Source organism: Lolium rigidum, chromosome 1 (assembly GCF_022539505.1).
Source record: "Lolium rigidum isolate FL_2022 chromosome 1, APGP_CSIRO_Lrig_0.1, whole genome shotgun sequence".
Classification (NCBI taxonomy): Eukaryota; Viridiplantae; Streptophyta; class Magnoliopsida; order Poales; family Poaceae; genus Lolium; species Lolium rigidum.
In genome coordinates this window covers 293347079-293368608 of record NC_061508.1, presented here as the reverse complement: position 1 = coordinate 293368608, position 21530 = coordinate 293347079, and the positions used below count along the sequence as shown (strand labels likewise).

General features: G+C 42.3%; 1 protein-coding gene across 1 annotated transcript; it reads right to left on the bottom strand.

Annotated features, from left to right (window-relative positions):
• Window positions 1-2361: 2361 nt before the first annotated feature.
• Window positions 2362-17124, bottom strand: LOC124660296 (2-oxoglutarate-dependent dioxygenase 11-like). The gene is made up of 4 exons (XM_047198110.1): window positions 16900-17124; window positions 4022-4281; window positions 2741-3068; window positions 2362-2604 (listed from the first exon to the last, which is right to left on the bottom strand). Exons 1-4 carry the CDS (start codon window positions 17122-17124, stop codon window positions 2362-2364), a joined length of 1056 nt encoding a protein of 351 aa, XP_047054066.1.
• Between the last annotated feature and the right edge of the window lie 4406 nt (window positions 17125-21530).

Sequence of the window (21530 nt, the reverse complement as noted above, 5' to 3'; positions counted from 1 at the left end):
CGACACTGGCCGAAGCCCATAGACCCTAGATCATGCCCAGATCGGGCCTAGACTGGCCCATTTCGGGCCTAGATCTGGCCCCCGCTACCCCTTCCACACCGCGTTGCTAGCAGCCTCCGCAACCACCCTTGCTTGCACCAGCAACCTCTGTCATCGCCGCTGCCACCAACCGTGCCACGCCTCCACAATCAGGGCCAAGCCCGCGCCGCCCGCATGCAGCTGGACTTGGTAGTCGCCAGGGAGCAGCACCACCGCCCCCACCATAGACATGTCATCGCACCGCGAAGCCACCATGCCGCCGCCGAGACAACCTCGCCGCCACGCCCCTCTCCAAACGCGCCTCCCTCTCCGGTGACACATGCCCACGTCAAGTCATCCGCGTGAGGGGGAGAGGAGTCCCTGCCGTCGCCAGCGCTCGGGCTTTGCCCGGCGACACCGTCCGGTTGAGCCGGAGAGGGGGAGGAACAAAAGGAGAGGGCCTAGGCGGGTGGCGGCTAGGGTTCCCTCTGATCGCCCATGGGAGCGACGAGAGAGGGAGAGAGTGTTTTCCTCGAGTGGACCTTCACCGAGGTGTACTAGTGTATATATATCTAATCCTTGTAAGACAGTGTACGTGTGTTGGTATTTTTTTAGAAGAAAAACACCACATAACTACACATGTGTCAAAGAAAAATAAAATTAAGGGCTAACGAAGCACATGTGTCTTTTTTTTTCTGATTGTGAAAGAAAGGTCACCTTGAAAAAGCCCCATGTCTCCAGCGCCGACCGGAGTTTTGCCGCCTCTTGGCCATCTGCGTTGGGCCCCAGACAGGCGGCCAAGGTCGATGACAGGTATTGGTGCAGCGGCTGCGACGGCGGACGGGCAGTCCTGTGGCGGCATGACATAGTGTGCAGGTAGAACGCCGGCGAGTTCCTGTACTATCAGCTCAGAACTCTCTTCTTCCTTTGTTGTCCCTTCCATGTTGCCCGCCCGGTGGTTTACTAAACTGCACGTTAATGAGAGGTCACATGAGGGCTACTATAGTCTTGATGAGTGATGCATATGCTGATTGCCGAAGTTTCCGTGGAATTATATTGCTCCACTGATTACAAAATCCCAATAGGTTGAGAAATACAAAACGATTCCTACAGTTTTCAGCAACCACCGTAGCCGATGGCCACCATCTAACTCCAGCGTCACCAAGACGGACACAAGAAGAGACGCCGAGCCTCCACCATTGCTAGATCTAAAAAGATCCATCACTAACGAGGTTATGTAAGTCGGTGAATAGGCCTGCTGCAAGCAGCGAGGTACATGTCGTTGTGGCGCGTCGATCGAGAGATGTCCCCGTGATGTCTTGGACCAAGATACCCGCCTCAAATCGATGAAGTCAGAGAACGACATATCCACCACCTCCGGACCAACATATTCGCTCTAGAAGAATCACCTTGCCCTGGCCGCCAACGTCGTCGGGGATAACAATGAATGCTAGCGACATACCGAGAAACTGATCTCGCCAGATCTGAAGAACAGCGAGAAGACCAAGCTACCGATCTGAAGGACCGATCAACACACGTTGCAATCAACTCCGAGACGCTCCCACCACTCCAACGGCGAGAAGACTGTCGTCGGTGTGGGAGTAGAGTTGAGGCAGATATATTAGCCCGGATGCCGCTCGCACCACCCCAACGACGTACCACAACTAACAAAATATAATCCTAACTACTAGGTCAGAACAGAGGAACAAGGTCCCACCCTCCCTCGTGCCGCCGCCGGACCGGCAAGCGAAGGAAGAGGGGACAAAGGCCAACGCCCTGGACGGTGGATGAGATCGGAGGAGTTCGATTGTTATCTTGTACTAAGGCGTCCCACCAACATCAATGAAAAAACTGATCTCAAGTTCTAAATTTGCATGACTTCAAAATTAAAAATCAACCTGTAGCAACGCTCGGGCAAATTTCCTAATTAATATAAAAGGCAAAGTGTTTACCTTGCACACAAGCGGCAAAGGGCAGAGAAACACCACAGAACTCCACACTTAGGCTACTCTCTCACACTATCTATGAACAGTCGATCTACTCCCTTCCTAGGAAGAATGTATTGGATAGAGTAGGTGAAAACGAGAAGAGAAGAATCCTCGAAACTTCACACAAACAATGCACGGAATCATGCATATAGTCGTTTATTACAAAGCTGTGAAATGTTTAAGCTAAACCGTCCTTGGATGGCCACGCAGGGTTCCAAATTGGTTGCTGCATAAGGAATAGTACGCGAAAAAAGGTGTCTTAGGAATTACAATCATTACAACCGTAATAGGTATAGTCCACACTCACAAACGATATCGTACATATTATGCATATAACCAGTTATCACCGCAGGAGTTAAACTTTGAGGGTGTCTTTGATTGTTTTCCCTTGGCGGAACTGTCCAAAGACACTAGCATAGTAATCGTTGCTCTTCACTTTCCTGTATTTCGCCAGTCTTTTCTCATCCAATAAACCTGGCGCTGGCTCGATCATTGTCTCCTCATCCACGCCATAGAATATAACCACCGAGAACCTTTCCTTGACCGCATTCGTCAGGACCCTATGTGTTGGGCTCTTGAAGATACCGTTGCTCATTATCTGCGTCAGAAATTGCATAGTGATTCAAGGCTAGGATATGCATATAATTTTTCCAGATTCGAGAGAGAGAGAGAGAGAGAGAGAGAGAGAGAGAGAGAGAGAGAGAGAGAGAGAGGATTGCCTAGTAGGTGCCTACCTCCATGCATTCGGCTATGTTGATCAACAATGTGTAAGGCTCGCATAGAACATCGTACCATTTTCCATCTTTCAGAACTTGCAAGCCACGGGTGTGCTCCTCAATGAAAAGGATTGAAAGTGCACCACCATCACAGTGAGGTTTGAAGCCCAAAACAAGGTCGGGTCTTGGACAGGAAGGGTAGTAGCCTAACCTCGCTAGTGCCAGGGCCTTGCTTGTGAATCTATTAGTGAAGTAATTCTCGTCAAGCTTTAGAAGATTTGCCATTGCTCTCAGGATAAGATCTCTTATTGCCTTCGTTTTTGACGAGTACTCAATTAGTACATCCCTGTAGGAATGATCAATAAATGTTTAGATAAAAGATAACTTTCTTATATTAACAGTTTATACGAGCAGTTTCAAAAATCTTACAAATAAGACCATTACTTGTTATTTAGAGTAAATTTTGCACAAATACATAATTTCCCATTATTTTGTAATAGTGGGGTAGAATAGCAATCACATATTGAAGACCCTTTTCCGCAGAACAAATATATTGAAGACCCTGACCAATGTTTTGATTAAGCAACATACCGGCATTTTTTCTGAAAGATTTTGAACCATTGTTATTGCTTCTAACGCAATATTCTGCTTTGTAAATATGTCTTTTCATGCAATTAGATTGTAGACATGTAGTCCGCAATTCTGTTAAACCCTACACTTGGAACTTGATCACTTCAAATAATGGATAATCCAAAAAATAATACTCCTGATTGTGAATGGGCCAAGTATAATATCATGAATATGGCCATGTAGAAAAACCCATCATCATCAACATTAAATTAGTAAACTAGGTTTCCCATTTCATATTCTCTTGTAATATTTTATTTGAGGAAACACATATTTAGATAATGGTATGGTGCATATGTCACTTTGACCACCTTGTTTTAAATAAATGGATGCGTGCCATCTATTGATGCAGAGGCCGAGGGAAGGCTACCAATATCCCAAATGACCAACATTTGCAGCCAGAGCGAGTAGAAATGTTTAATTTGAACCAGTTATTTGTGCGCAGTATTTGCTATTTTATCACTCTATTTATACCACCTTCTTACATCTTTATAATCTTATGTTTATTATATTTATTCTTGCATGAATGTGTCAGTTTAGTGGTCCGTGTTCTTTATGATTTATGAATGGAAATAATTAGATATTTCAGTCTTTAAGCTGTCTGATGATTAGAAACAAGTGATTTATTTTCCCTCTAGTTATGTCTCAGGTGCTTAGAACCAGATTACTTGCCTGAAAGTTTCGGGATGGTTGGGCCAAAGGTGGAGACTTCTCCCGTCTTCCGGCTCTATTTGCAGAGATAAACGGTGGGACCAGTTGTGAGTCTGGCCGTCGGATTTCACCAGCTCATTTCTGTACCCTTGCACCCGAAATCGCTCGCCGTTAATTAGGCTGGTGTATTTCTGCTTCTCTTCAGCTGGCTTCCGAAAGAACTCTCTCGATACATTCATCATTGCATCCATCACAGATGTCTCAATTCCATGGTTAGATACCTAAGTCGAATTAGCTAGGTTGTAAAAGATAAATAGTAAAAGGTTCCAAGTATAAAATAAATGGTTAGAAGAAAACAATATATCTTAATCTGTCTTTACAATACAAGTAATATCATGCATGCGAGTACACTAGGTTAATCCGCACTATGACTAACATAAGAGAGGAGAGGCCGTAATCTGCATGGAGCACTTACCATTAAGATTCCATAACTAAGTAACGACAAATTAAGTAGTACCATTTAATTTAATGCATTACAATTTTTAATACGGCCATGATTGGGCCACCAGCTTTGACATTTGAAATATATGCGGTAGAGGGAAAAAAGCATTTGTTAGCTTAGGAAATACCGAAATAGTGGGGAGTGATGTTTTGGCACATGGGAGCGTATGCTCCCTTTATTTTGAAATACATGTTAGGCACATTTTAAAATGTCAAAAAATTTGAAACAAAAATTTCGCACGTACATATTTATGTGCTACGCGCTCACAAAGTCGTTTCGTGAAAAATCGACATGTCATGTGACGTGTGTAAAAAAGACAAAATTCGGTGCTGAAACAAAGACTTGTCACAAGATAAATTTTCTCTTTTTCGCTTAGACTACCAAAAATATCATTTTTTCGTGAAACTTGACGACTACACATATATTATGGAGATGTACATGTAAAAAAATTTATCAAAATTTTTTGAAACTTGGAAATATGTTTTTATGGTACAGGGATCATACGGACCCGGGAGCCGAATTGAGTTTCCGGAAATAGTGATCTTGATATTTGAAAGTTTGATAGAGAGATTTCTAAACTTCAAAATATTCAAACAAATTATTAATGTAGTCAACTATGTACATTGCAAGCATTTACGGAATTTGAGTCCAAACTAAGAAAAAATGACAACGGGAACATCTAACAAATCTTAAAAGGTTCAAAAAATTTGCACAATTGTCATTTTTGATGAGGCTAGAATATATATATATTTTTTCACACAGTAGTAGAATAGATCATTAATTGCATCTAGATTTTTTCAAAATTTTCGAAAGCTTGAAACTGATATTTCAAGTTTTTTAATAAACAAGCGCTGATGCTCCCAAATATATATACTATATATCAAAGCTACAGCCCTTTGCTGTGCTATTAGCGGTGCCAAATCAGCTTTTGCACTGTTCACATCTACACTAACCTTCCGTCTACAGTGCCTCCCTGATTTTGCTTCATATCAGGAAAAGTTCTCCGACTTATTTTTTGGTGATGGTCGGTAATTTCATGGCCCCGGTCAGTCAAAGCGGTGCCGACCTATTTGTCTCCTCTAGAAATCTCCACGTATCCGCGGCCTCCCACCTTCATCGCTTCCCAAAAGAAAGAATCCCAAAACGAGCCTTGCTCCGGTGTCCCCCCGCACCCCACCACGATAAGTTACTGCAAAAAATCTATGTAACCCTTATACATTTTAAAATTTGGACAGTAACTCCTCAACTTTAAACTGGTATCTTTAAATCCGAAAATTATGTAAAATGAGGCAATTGATCCCTAGAATCGGGTAAGCTGCTTTGGAAGCTGGTTTTGCCAGTGCTCTGACATTCCCTGAACATGGGACTGGGCTCCCTCAAAAATATAACATGGGACTGAGCTGTCAAATTTTCTGTCAACATCCGCCTTCATCTCGCTGACATGCACGTTGGGGGAGGGGACGAGCCCCATTGCCCTGCCACCCCATGCCACAAACTCTGTCCCCATTACCACGTCAGAGCCAGCGGAATCGGAACGAGGTAATAGAGTAGCTCCGCGAGCGGCGCTAGTACGAGGAGCAGTAGCAGCCAGAGAATGCCGCCGGTATCGCCATGTGGGTGAAGTAGGGGACAGAGCTTCGGTTGCACGGCCGTTTGTATGAAAGTTTAGCTTTGCATGAATTTTACACTTCTCCGTGTCCGTTTATGTACAAGTTCCGATGATGGAAATCCTAGACCAACTACGTTGCTTTGTAGCTCGTCGGCAACCAGTTTCCGATTGTACATCTAGCCACGGCCACGATAGTCGACATGTAGTGTGCTGCTCTCGTTTAGCTAGTGCCGGCGCCCCTTCCCCTTTGACAATGAGCGGCCTGATGTAGTACACTAGCATGGTTGAGCGGTCGTGGACGCCTACATGGTGATGCTGTCCATAGCCTCGACGGTGCGCGGACTTCCTGAGCCGTTCCAAGTTGTACCTAATTTTGCACGTCCCAAAAACAGCCTTCCAAATAGCTTACAAAAGGCTAGGGGATAATTATTTGGTTTTAGAAACTTTGGAGATAAAGTATGCCAGTTTAGAGCTGAGGGGTTTAGTATGTAAAGTTTAAAAGATCTGGGGGGTTATGTAAAATTTAATGAGTCAGGCAAAGTTCAGAAGGGGGGACACTTAAACTACTCCCTCCAGTTAGTCGGATTAGAACTTTTCCTCCCGTCTCCTCTCAGCCGCCGCCTCAACCCTAGTCGCCTCTAGTTTATCCTCCTCCATAGATTGGTTCCCCCTCCTCCGGTCGGCTTCGCCGGCGTCGGGAGGAGTGGGGAACCTGATCTATGCGTGGAGTTTCGAATAAAAGTATTGTTTTCATTAGATTATGTTAGAATTTTGGTAGCCGCCTTCTTGTTGGTTTCCCCTCAATGGAGATGGCATCATCTGCAATAAGTGATCTTCTTCCCGGCGTCGATGGTGGTGTTGAAGAATCACAATTTTCTAGGTATGGATCTTCAGATCTTGCTTCGCCAGATCAATTTTGGATCTTTTGTCGTTGTTGCCGCGAGGAGGATTATCCTCGCAGTTTTTGTCCCGGCTGCTACGTCCTCGACAATGGTGATTCGTACTCTCGGCTCTCCATCGACGACGACAAAGCTAGTCGGTTATTATTCCCTGATATACTGGTGTTGGTACTCTTGCCGATGTTGTATGACTGCTTTAATGGTTGTGTACGTGCACGCAGCCTTGGCATTGCGGCTCAAAAAGTTATGGGAGAACTTTCGTCAGTATCTACAGGTCTATGGTTCGTTATCTATCTTTGGCTGCCTTCAGAATAGTACAAGATTGTGTTCATGAAGACCTCGAAGATTTGTTATTATCTTTTAGACTTTATTTTGTAATCGTTGGAGTCAGTTCATGTATCTCTACCATGTACTATTTGTTGCTATGAATATATGTGGTATTGATTGTCAAAAAAAAAAACGATCCCAAAACCCCCATCCTGCCTCTCCATCGATCCTTTACCTACTTAAAAAAGGTTTGCCCTGCTCACTTGCTCCTGGCTGCCCTAATATTTTCCGGACCGGTGGCGGCTCCCTTCTACCCCTCCATGGCCGTTCTAGCCTATTATCCCTCCTGATACGGAGGAGCTGGGAGCACTCATCTCTTTTCCCGACCCCATGCACCTCCCACCGTGTCATAGTGCAGCTACAGCTGAGAGAAATCCGTTTTGGGGCCATGGAGGAATCGACGCCGCCAGTGCTACGGCCGGCAAGGTCGAGGCTTGGTGGAGTCGGCCGGGGTCGGTGCTGGGCGGAAGCAAGAATTGGCGGCGGCCGCAGCGGTGGTGGTGCTGCTGGATTGCCCATCGGGGAGCTCTAAGGCAGAAAGGTAGGGCGGCGGCAGCAATGGCCGGCGTGGTAGGCTGCCGGGACGTCCCGGCCAAGGCCGTGCTGGCTCATCAGGCTCTCTTTCGGCTCTGCAGGTGGGCAAGCTGGACTGCTGGAGCATGCCTAGTCCTCCACGGCACAAGTCAGCATGCTTCCCTGATGTATAAGAAGCAAAGGGACCTCAAAAGGTGGGAATTTCTTAGCATGCTATTCAGTTTTTAGTCTCTTCGTCATGTTGTTTAGTTTAGTCTGCTCAGCTTTGGAAAGAAAACATCAGGCAAATTTGGAGATAGTGTCTGAGTGTCTATCCTATGCAACCACCTTTTTGATTCAACACATTCGTTCATGAATAGTTTCCATTTTTTAGGTTTAGATAAGGCAGGGTTGCTTTTGCATCTTGGTTAAGAAAAAAAGATCCAGGTGGATATAGATTGCCACAATGTTATATATGTACAGGTTCAGATATAATGACATGAATCAAAATGCTGAGGCACAAATATTTTTTTTTACCAGCATGATAGTGCCCCATGTTTCTATGCCGAAATCTTCTAAGTGCTCCGATCATGTTCCTTTTAGCATTTCTGGTATGTCACTATCTAGGTTGTATGCATTGTCATGTGCCTCTTTCAAACATGTATTAGAACACAATAGCGGTTGATTCCAGTGACATTTGATGGTGGATATTGTCTTTTTTTGTACCTTACAGTCAGTTCCTAAATTAGTTTGCCCTTGGTCTCCAGGTTAAGATGACAATCTCAAAGAAATAATGTGCATCTCCAGCAAGAAATATTGTCTTGGGAGTGAGACATATTATATTAATCATTACCCTGAAGCTCCACTGACGGCGAGAATATTATGAATATTATTTTCAATGACAATGCAAGAAGCTTGGTGTTGACACACCATAATGACAGTTGAACCTATGCAATTTGGTTTGCTGATTTTAGACCTAGGGAGTCCTGGTGCATATGATATTGTGCCCGGGATGGCCATAAGGTTTAATTTGCATCGTCAACCATTGAGACGATATCAGAATCATATTTGCTAACTCATCGCAAATTGAGCCATCGGCGGGTGTTCTTTCCTTTAGGATTCATGAATCTTTGGTCTTCGCAGCAATGTTCAAATACTTTATAAGCTTCTTAACTTAAGGGGTAAGTCTATGTAGGGCAAGTTATTTTAATCTTCGTTTCATGGATAATCCATTTATTTGGTACATGGAAGTGCAATAGCATGATGCATTACATAACCGCTCTCACATTTTAACTCGAGTCATAATACTGGGCAAGTAAGATATGTTGTCTACTTTTTTTGACAAAACTATAAATATTTATGATGGCTTGGTCTGTTTTTTACTCCAGGCATGGTCACCTTAGTGAGAAGAAGTCTTTATTTTACTATTGAGTGAAGATTATTCATTGTGCAATTAATCTTCCTTACTTTGCCATTGCGTATCAGCCATGTATCGTTGGTTATTTTCCAGTAACTCCTTAGATGAATTATCCATAATGTTCTTAATTCAACACATTATTTCAATTGGATTGCTCATTTCCTACGTCAAGATCCAGTCACTGTTATTGATCGCTCTTTTGGCTGGCGCACTTTTTTCTTCTACGATTTGCAGACATTCTTTTGGCTGCTGCACTTTTTCCTTCTACAATTCGTTTACATTCTCACATATTATTTTGTTTTGTGTAGGAGTTGAGCCTAGGAACAAGATGTTACCCCCCACTTTGCTTGCCCGTGGATTCTTTGATACTTTGTTGGCGAGAGAATCGGTCAAACCAATTTATCCTCTATAACCAAGTGGATTAATTTATGTGCTCTTCTGTGTAATTAGAATGTAGAGATAAATTGCTTTAAGCACGTTTAGGTAAGGCAAGATGTACAGATTGATATACTTGCATCACTCAGAAGGTTATGTTGAAAATTTTCAAATGCATTGAACAAGTGTTGTATGTACTGATTAGCCGTTCTAATATTTTTTTCGTAATGTCTTTCACTGCCATTATAGACTTCTGTAGTCAATTGCCTTTTAATGATAAAATGTGGGAGAGTACTTCTGATTATCATATTATAAACCCGAGTAAATGATTTTTCATGGTTTAAAATAATAATTAGTTAATTATTAAGGCGGTTTGTACAGATAAAAGCTGAATCCTAGGTACTACGATCTTTATCTTCGGAATTTAAGTGTGATCAACGGCTGGTCCAGTTTTTTATCAATTGTAAGTTGACTATTAATGTCCAGTTTTTTAATCAAATCTAATCTTCTTTTAGTTCTGTTGATTCTACTCGACATTTGATCTTAGTACTTCACATTTAGACAGTTTTACTAGGGTGCCAGCTTTCTTCTGTTTCCTAATCCCGGTTCAAAATTGTAATTGGTAAGATATATGTCTTAAATATAAGCATGAGCAATAATAGAGGCAGTTCCCCTCTGTTCCAGTGGGAGTCAGACATTTTAACTTTTCGTTTCTTTCAGTTTTGTTAATACAGTAGGAGTACTTTATTTCTCAGCTCCAAGGATGCGAGAGTGTAGGAAAACATTTGAATCGGTAGCATGTAGGGATACATGCATGAAGCCAGTTGCACGCCTATGGGTGCAAGCATTGCTATGTTTTTCTTTCTGGATTTGGCATCCAGCCAGCGAATAACCTCTGTGTGTGGTCTAGTCACAGGGGCGCCAATATACTTAAATTAAAAGCGAAAACTAACGTGTGAATTGAATAATTCTAATACTAGATGAATTCATATAACAAACACAGATTGTCTTCCACGGGCGCGGCGTGCCCCGGATCTTCCTACTGCCGCTTATGGACCGACATCATACTGGTCGTTTTGCAGTACAAGCGAGTTCGATATAGAATTAAAACAACATATATAGATGGGCCACCGTTTCTCATTTCTGTGTCTCGTCTAATTCTTTCCCAATGGAACTCTTGGTTAAGTCTGCTCCGTAAGATAATGGGACCTAATCCGAACTATAAACCAAATCTTTCAAATGGCGCCTAACAACGTCAAGAGTTTTTACAGTTAAAGCTATGTATGCTGATTATATGAATGAGTCTACTATTTTTCTAGAAAAAATACTTGTGATGTATTAAGGTACTACCATTAAAGATTAGGATCTTCATCTTTTAACCAAAGATAATCTTGTGAAAAGACGTTGGAACGGGTATACTAAATGTGTCCTTTGTGGGTCTCAGGAAACAATAGATTACCTTTTTATTACGTGTCCGTCTTCTCGTCTTGTTTGGAGAGCTATACACTCCACATTTAATATTCCTCCTCCTGTTAATATTATGAATTTGTTTAATTGGTTTAATGGATTTGATAATAAGGCTAAGGCTCGAATCCGTGTGGGAGTTTATGCTTTAGTTTTAGCAATATAAAATTGTTGAAATGATGTGATGTTTAATACAGCAACCAAACAAAAAATATTAATGGTTATTCACGTAGCGGTTTCATCAATACACATGTGATCAGACCTTCTTCCCGTGGAGCAACGGGAGCATATAGATACTGGATGTGATCGTTTGATGACGATCGTTCTGGCAATCTTAAGCTAGGATGGTTGAGTTTATTCTAAACGTATTCAAGATGCTTAGATGCTTTTCTTCTAAGATGGGTGATCTTTGCCGCCACTTTATGTGATCTTTGAGATATAAATTTTTTACACCTTTTGATACTACTTGATCTATGTAATAGACCGTGTGCATCACTTTGATGCAAAGGCTGGGCTCCAACGTCCATTTTGAAAGAAAATAACAGAGTATACGCGAGAATAAATTTGAATGTTGAAAATGGGACACCAACATCTATTTTCATATTTATATCTTATAGGAGTGGATATTAATAGTAGGGAGATGTTTTATATTACCTCCATCCCAAAGCTTAAGGCTTATATATTTTTTGAAAAGTCAAACCAAATAAAGTTTAACTAAACTTTTAGAACAAACTATCAACAAATATAATATTTTTTATATACCATACGAAAATATATTTTATTATCTATTTAATGATATTAATTTTGTATTTTGCATGTTAATAATTTTTGGCAAAAGCTTAGTCAAACTTGACATGGTTTGACTTTCTAAAAATAATATAAGTCTTAACTTTTAGGAAGGAGGTAGTAGTATATATTTTTATTCCTACTGAACATTGGTTTCAGAAGGACCTTAACAGATCCTAAGCGGAATGAATGGTTACACGTATAACAAAGATTGATGAACGTTACAATTAGTTGGTCCGTTAGGTGCTACATAAAGTGTAATACTTGTATACATGGTTATCTTATGAATGATCAAAGTAGAATTATGCGCACGTAGCTATGGAAGCTCGATATCGCACTTACATTTTGAGTGTCCTCTTAAGAGAAGGTCTTACTTACTAAAGATTAGTTGGCTGAAAAGAAATATTTCTATGACTCATAGGATACTAAACGAACATTGTTTATCTTATGTATGTTTGCCCATCTTGTTGCATGGCATATTGTGCATATCTCCTTTAGCTTACCTCCACTAGCCAACATCGCCAATATGTTTGGTAATTAATTGAATGGACACCAAAATTAGGATAGAATTCAAATAGAAGCTTAATTTGGCTTTATGTTTGACGATTTTGATCTGCATGAATAATATGGCTTGTAACAAATCTAGAGTATTTCATTTCTTGTAGGTTAGAAATATGGCCACACACTAGATTCTCCTCCTTTGTATACGTTGGATTTTATGGTTTCTGGCTACAACCGTCTGGTGATAGTGGCACATGATATCTTCAACCGGGGTGAATGTTAGTACAGTAATAGACTACATAATGCATACGCGCTATATGGTATATATAGATGGTTGATTTTTTGTACGCACTCCTTGTGACCATTGATCTGTAATTTTTTTGATAGTGAACTTCACAATAAAAGATTGTTGTGTCCATTGATTGATGGAGATGACAGGTTATCCCCCCTTTCCAAAAAAAAAAAGGACATGACTGCTGAATAGCCATAATTTTGAAAACCTAAACTAATGTTTATTATTACAAACATTACAAGTAAAACTGGCCAGAGAATTATATAGAAGAGGCAATTCTCTTGCGTAAGAGTATTTGAATGTTTTTTTGTACTAACATTCAAAATTTACTATAAATTAGTATCATAATTAGTTGGGTCTTATAGAAAAAAGGATAATTATCAGGAATACTTATCAACATAATTTCTTCAAATTGGTATAGAGCAATTATAAATTTTCTGCTAAACTATTTTTTTTCTTAGAAAAATATTATAATACCATGAAAAAAGCTGGATGTATTTCTAAGAAATTCTAACCCTCAGCCAGATCCAACCCTCGGCCAAAGTTGCCGAAAGCCGAGAGAAGGGTGGGTGGGTGCGGTAGAAAATTGATTGAACAAACGCATACCTGGGCACCCGTGACATCCTAGCCCAGGGGTCAATAGGATTGATAGGATACTCATACCAACAAGTTGCAACATGTTTTTCAGAAGCTCATCTCCATATAACCCCGAGTTTAAGCGTGCTTGGCCTAGAGACATCTAAGGATGGGTGACCGACTAGGAAGTCTTTCCCCGGTGTGCACTAGTGAGGGCATAGTGCGCAAGAAAGATATGTGTTGGTCTGTGGGGCTAGTGTAGATATCCTAGGGAGCTGCCAGGGGTAACGGTCCCGACCGGGGGTGGCCGGGCTGTTACAACACCCAAAGTCATCGAGTTGTTGCTTGATGAAAAAGTCGTCGAATCCATGCTTCCAGCACCCACGCTCCCCACGGACGGCGTCAATTGACGAGAATTAACCTCGGAAATGCCATGGTTATGGACTTAGGGGTTCGGGGAAAGAGTGCACTAGCGATTTCTTCGACTTGTCAGACAAACAAGGTATCCGCCGTATATTGACTTGTGGTTAAAGTTGCCGAGATTGTATTGAATCTAGGGTTACAATGAGGTGTCGTAAGACAAGGTTGTGGGTTCCCTCCCCGGTGGCTCCTCCTAGCCCTTATATAGTGGGCTAGGTCTGAGAGTCCATAACCGGGTCGGTTACATGTCATATGTCGGTTTACCCGATATGGGCCAAACTTGCCTATTTTATATAGTTATTGGGCTTAGCCTTCCTTCCATCTTGCGTGGGCCTTGTATACTCGTTCTCGCATCCGCGCTAGGGGTAGCAATATCGAGTACCCCATATGTATACCCATGTCAGCCGCGGTGGCAACTCAGTCACGTGCTAAAGATAGAGGGCTGGCGATACCACCCCACAACGGCACCAAAGGGCTTCCAGATAGTTTCTGAACTTGGCCTTCGATGATGAAGAGTAGTAGCCAAGTATAACCTTAGATCCACCCAAGAGGATAAAACTCGAAGCGTCGCCGTCGCCGAGACCGAACGGTCAAGGGTTTTCACCTAGAGCCATGGCAAGGGGAGGTGACCACGACGACACCCTCAAAAGGGATCTGACACCCGCAGGTGGTGTCACCGCTGGTGCTGGAGCGCTGGACTTTCATCGGAAATCACAACCTCACCACACCGAGGTACCATGGTCAACCCGATGTCAACAAACTAAGCCTCCAGGACACACTCTAGGAGCCTCCATTGCCAAAACACCGATGACCCCAATGTCCCCCGCCACCTGCTCCTTGCCACCCACATAACCAAATAGACGAACCACCACCACCGTAATGTCGCTCGTCGGAGAGCCGATATACCATCTCCAACATCCCAACTCGAACCTGATGTTGACAAGCACCACTATTTCTAGGCCAATGACATTAACATGAGGTGTCGACGAATGTGAATGCGATGAGAAAAATGGACGTGACACCTCCATGCCATCCAGAAGCCAAACCTAGCACGATGTGGCCGCCAGACCTAGGCTCCCCTAGCCTAGACCAGGCCCGCCGGGCACAAGGCTGATAGAGATGGTGGCTTGCGCCGCCCAGCCCTCCGCGAACGACACGAGGTGCCACGAACACGCGATACCTGTCGATGCCTGTAGAGCCTACATCAGGCCCAGATCTAGCCCGCTCCGCCGGTAGCCACCGCAACCGCCCTTGCTTGCGCCAGCAACCTCTGTCGTCGCCCCTCTGCCACCAACAAAACTACGCCTCCAAGATCAGGGCCAAGCCTGCGCTGCCCGCAACCAGACTTGGTGGTCGCAAGAGAGAAGCCCCCCAGTCCCCACGCACACCACGGACACGCCATCGCTCCACGAAGCCACCATGCCGCCGCGCCCCTCGCTAAGCGTGCCACCTACCCGTCCCCCATTGGAGCGAGGAGGGAGGGAGCACTAGTAGAAAAAGGGCCTTTAGTCCCGGTTCATAAGGGGCTTTAGTCCCGGTTGTGCAACCGGGACTAAATACCCGAGACTAAAGCCCACCCCCTTTAGTCCCGGTTGCTTACGAACCGGGACTAAAGGTCCATCCACGAGGGCTGCGTGCGTCGAGGCAAAAATGCCTCCAGGTGAAAATAAAATATTTTATTTTTTCTAAATTTTTTCCACTCCCTGTTTTTCCTATTTTTTCAGAATTTCGATTATTTCAATTATTTGCATAGTTTAGTATCTAACTACACTTATCTATAGGCAAATTACTTACTCATGGTCAAACTTCCCGATCGATCACCCATCCTTCCACTACTCTAGCACTAGCACGCTTAACTTCTGAGTTCCATCCCGTCCCACATCCAAGTGCTTTCCGCGCATGAATGTGATACTAGTATCGTATCAATCCTATTAACATGTTGGTCGATATCACATTTCTTTATTTTTTGAATTTTAAATAATTCTTTTAATAAACAAAATTAATGATGTAATAATAATCTTGAATAAATAAATAAACATTAACTTTTTAATTTGTATTCTTTATAATTTTATAATTTTTTAAATTTTTTTTTTGCCAAACTTAACCTAAAAATTTGAAAAATTGGGTAAATGTGATAGTAATCTTTATGCAGGATGCAATTATTAATTTTAATATTTTGAAAAATATAAAATATAAAATCTGTAATTTATAACAAAAACTAAAATCTTCCTGCTTTCGTATTTTTATTTGGAATTTTGAGAATCTAAAAATTGGCTAACCGGGTAAACCCAGGTGAATGTGGATGTAGCTTTTTTCCACGATCATTTTAATATATTATACGCCTTTTTCCGACGTCGTATGCAAAAGTTAATGCCATTGTACCTTTTTCTAAACTTTTTTTGCAAAAAAAAGTCAAAACTCAAATTTGTTAATTTTCCCTAATAGTAGATTCTGTAACATACATGAATCTCAAAATATTTTATTTTTTGAAATTTCTATCATTTTCTTTTATATTTTAAAAAGCAAAAAAGGCAATCCGAGGGTGGTGTGAAGGGTGCGTGGGGAGTAAAAAATCCGAAAAAATCTTTAGTCCCGGTTGGGAACACCAACCGGGACTAAAGGGTAGACCTTTAATCCCGGTTGGGGACACCAACCGGGACTAAAGGGCTATAGCAGGCTGCGGCCGGCGCAGGTCTCTTTAGTCTCGGTTGGTAAACACCAACCGAGACTAAAGATCTACCCTTTAGTCCCGGCCGGAACATTTAGTCCCGGTTGGTGTTACTAACCGGGACTAAAGACTCCATTAGTCCCGGATCAAAGTATTTGGGAACTAATGGGTTGGGATGGAATGCCTCTTTTCAACTAGTGGAGAGAGCATTGCGAACCCTCATCGAGGTCCTGTCACCCACTAGTCTAAGTGTGTTTGTATTTTTTTGAGAAGATAAAACACCACATAATTACACATGTTTCAAAGAACAAGAAAATTAAGGGCTAAATAAACACACGTGTTTGCTTATTACGAAACTTTGAGAAAATACATAGAATATCGAGATATATAATTCAATTTTTGTGTGCCAATTTTTTTAGCATTTCAATATATATATATTCTAGGTAAAGGAAGCATATGCATCTGAGATCAAAAGTGCATTACTAAAAATTAACGGCTAAATAAACACATGTGTCTCCTTTTTTTTTTCTGGTTGTGAAAGAAAGGTCACCATGAAAAAGCCCCATGTCTCCAGCGCCGACCGGAGTTTTGCCGCCTCTTGGGCATCTGGGTTGGGCCCAGACAGACGGCCTAGGTCGATGACGGGTATCGGTGCAGCGCCTGCGCCAGCAGACGGGCGGTCCTGCGGCGGCATGACATAGTGGGCAGGTACAACGCCGGAGAGTTCGTGCACTATCAGCTCCGGACTCGCTTCTTTCTTCGTTGTCCCTTCCATGTTGCCCGCCTGGTGGTTTACTTTCTTTTTTTGGAATAGTATTTAGGGATTTTATTCAACTGGTACCATAAAAGGTAGATCAGGCCTATTTATAGTGAAGCTAAACCGTCGTACGTCAGCATGGCTGGCCCAAAATAATCAATTTAGCTGTCTACCACCTCTTTTTTTGTTTGTTAGCATATCACGTGTACCACGTGATAGCTGCCTACCACCTACTCCTATACACTTCAATAATCATGGTGCGCAAGATTCTACTCCGTATTATTTTCAGTTAATCATGATGGGTAGATGTCGTACGTTAGCACACGGAGAGGAATGCTCACTTTTTATTGCCGCCCACCAGTCGTGGTCACATTCACACTTCAATAATCATGGTACGTAGATGTCTATTTCCAGTTATAATTAAGATTAAAATTCCGTAATTTCCATGTTTCTTGAAACCAACACCCGGGGAGGGAGGGCCTCACATGCAGTGTATACACATTATAGTAAGTTTCGCAAAAAAAAAAAATTATAGTAAGTTGGTCATAATTGATAACCTACGACTACGCGTAAGGTTAATAAACCAATATGGACGGAGCAACTAGCTTTTACCCCAATAAACCGATATGTTGTTCGAACGGTGGTTACCGTCGCCGTAATTGTTGTTGGGGTGGTAGTTGTTGCTAGTATAGGGACGGCCACCACACCACTGCCTTGACGCCCAGTGTTTATGTCGAAGGGACATTGCTGCTGGCCGATGTTGGTGAAGGGGCCAAGGCGTGACCCGACGTTTGTCGAGGACGACCAGTCATCTGATCGGGCATGTCCCTCACAGAGGGACTCGTAGCCGAGGGGGTTGAAGTCAGGGCCCAGCCCTGTGATGTGTGTGTATGTGCGTGTGTGTGTAACTGCTAATGCAAGAAAACTAAAGTTATAGTGAAGTGGAGTAAAGTGGAGTAACTCAAGGAAGAGAGTGTTTAGGCAAATTGCTATTTCATTTGTGTCGTTATCACAATTAGTGAAGTTTGGTATAGTCACTTGTGATAAGTGTAGCCATAGATAGGTGTAGCCATAAACATGAGTAAATACATCACTTGTGATTGATCTTAAGGCCATATGTATGAGCAAATAAAGGAATTATTAGAAAGACCAGATCAATTAGAAAAATATGTTAGGATTGGTGAGTTTCGGTTTTTTTAATCACTTCCATAGTTAGCATGGCCGAATTCATTAGAATATTGTTAAGCCTGGATGTTGTGTCATCAGATGTGTAAGGTACCATGTTCTATATGTTATGTTGTATGCAGTACCGGATGTACTCTTAGCTAGGGGATGCACCATGTTCTAACTGGATTAAAATAGTTTGTCAAATAGTATCATTTTTCACCACTTGTGTCATTGTGTATTGTTTGATATATATGTTCATGTGTATAATATAAGTTCACCGGATCTATTGTGTAAGAACAATTAATTTCACGTATTAGATCTACACATACTATTTTTCAATATGTTTCCTATAGTTAACTATAGCTATCATCCTATAACAGGGATTATATTTTGGTGACACTGCATAAAAAGTTGATTGGCTGATTAGGGCCAATGGTGTCTCCTCTTTCACTCTGAATCAGTAAGATCCAAATAATGTCTTCTTAACCAGTTTAAGTCTAGCTATCATGTGTTTGGTATATTCATGTTCTAACTCCAAAGATTTGTCTGTACAGTTTGTTTCATCTGAGATACTGATACGTCGCAAACGTATCTATAATTTTTGATGCTTCATGCTTGTTACAATTCATATATGGTTTATGTGCACTTTTCCACACTTTTTAACATTTTCTGGGACTAACCTATTAACGCAGTGCCGTAGTGCCAGTTCTTGTTTTCTGCTGTTTTTGTGTTTCAGAAAAGTTGTACATGAAAGTTTCTCGGAATTGGACGAAACAAAAGCCCGGGTCTTATTTTTCCGGGACGAAGACGGAGCCAGAAGGACACGCGCAGGAGAGCTGCCACGTGGCAGTACATAGGGCAGGCGCGGCCCCACCCTTGGCCGCGCCTGGCCCATGTACTGGCGCCTCGTCGCCTCGTTTGCTCCGCCCTTCCGCCTATTTATTCCTCGTATCGGGAAAACCCCAGGGACCCGAGCCTCCATCCACGAAAAGTTCCGACGCTGCCGTCAACCGAAACCCTAGTTCGGGAGGGTTCTGCAGTCCATCCCGGCACCCTGCCGGAGAGGGAAATCACCGCCAGAGGCCTCTACATCGCCATGTCTTCATCCGAGGTGATGCGTGAGTAGTCCTCCACGGGACCATGGGTCCATAGCAGTAGCTAGATGGTTGTCCTCTCCTTGTTGTGCTTCATGTATAGATCTTGTGAGCTGCCTAACATGATCAAGATCATCTATTTGTAATTGCTACATGTTGGTTTGATGTGGATCCGATTTATAGAGAGATTTCTTTGGTTGAGATTATGTATTATGTTATTATGATCTTGCATGCTCTCCGTTTTTAGTAGATGCTCTGGTCAAGTAGATGCTAGCGACTCCAAGAGGGAGTATTTATGCTCGATGGTGGGTTCATGTCTCTATTTAACCATGCGAAGTGACCTTGTTCTCTACGGTTGTAGATGTGTTGTTGCTACTAGGGAGAAAACAGCGGTGTTCTATTCAAGGGTAGTTTCATCGTTTACTTTACACAGATTGCTTAAAGCGATAGTCCGTTGCTTGCAACTTAATACTGGAGGGTGTCGCGGATGCAATCCTGAAGGTGGATTATTAGTCATAGATGCAGTTGGATTACGGTCTATGTATATTGTTGTAATGCTCGAATACTTTCATAGCATGTATTCTGCACCAACCATTAGCGTAGAATCTCTGTTTGTCAATTGCCCATCTGTAATTTGTTGACTCATCATATTTATTTTATTAGGGAGGCGCCTCTAGTGAACTGTGGACCCCGGTCCTTCTTATTTTAATTACAATCTTCTACATCATTTTTTTGTTCTGTTCTCTGCAAACAATTCTTTTATCCACACGGTTCGTTTAATCCTTTGTTTTCGGAAAAACCAGTGAGCTTGACAACCTCGCTGAAAGTTGGGGATAAAGTACTTGGTTGTTTGTGTGCAGGTCTCCACGTTGCTGCTGATGCTGGCAGTGCGCCCTGCCACGAGTTGGTTCGCAACACCTCGGGAGAGAACGTTTTTCTCCTACTGGTCGATAAACCTTGGTTTCTTACTAAGGGAAAACTTCCTGCTGTGCTCATCATACCTTCGTCTTGGGGTTCCAGTAAACGTTGCGCATAAATTCTTCTTCATCAACTCCGCGCTCAGCAGATACCGACATCTTGTCATAAGGATTGCAAACTGTTTCTATTGCGATGTTTTGGTGTGCTCCATAAAACATATTTTTAGTTAAGAGTGTCTTATGCAATAGAATATCACAAAGGTGATAAGAATACCACTGAAGGTTCTCAATGAAGGTTGACCATTTGCAATCGAACCTTCTATCGCATGGAGACAACGGTGCAAGCAAGAACTATTTCTGTAGAACTCTCGTTTCTATAGCTAGCAGTTAATCTATATCGAAATACATGTGTACATGTGATATATGAAATGTACAATTAAATATAAATGATTTTTGCTACTTTGTTATGATGCAATGTTGAGTTATGGGCTACTGGCAACAGTTGGGCATTGCTTATTGCATATATGAAACGTCAGCGATGTTGGCAGAAATCAAACGGCGGGTTAAAACAAGTGTGTGCCATCTCTGTGGAACACATAGGTCTAGATTAACAACGGTGTTTGCGATCTTCCAATCTGCTAACGATCGAATAGGGAGCACCGTCTATGATGGACCAGCCTATCGCACACGATTTAACCTAATAATCCATGTGCAACATTGGACCCATCTCGCACGGTTTCGGAAACCTTGTGCTTTCTTTTGGCGCATCGCCAACCCCCGCCTTGTGATTGTTAGATTTACCGTGTGCGATGTGTCATTTCAGCCGCGTGTGAAGATCCAATCTATACTAGTGAGTTCTCATGGTACATAGGTCCTCAGCGGCCTGATGCAAACGTAGCTTTCTAAACTTCATCGATGGTATAAAACCTTAGCTTTCCTAAACTTCCATTTTTAGTTATGGAGGTCTAAAACTAATAGCTTCGATCGTCTAGTAGCTGTAGACATAAGAAAATCCGTAATAATTTTTGATTACCTATCGGTTGTGTATTTGTGTTATGTAACTTCAAGGAAGTCTGGTTGCTATTTGGGAATTTATTGCCTGATGCAATGAGGTGTGCTTTGGTGTCCCCCTCACCTCTACGATTCTAAAAAATTAGAGATGCTCCAACTTTTCGTGTAAATACGTGAAGTTGGTTCCGTGAAACATAAAAACGTGGAGCACACCTCGTCATGTAACCTTTGGCTA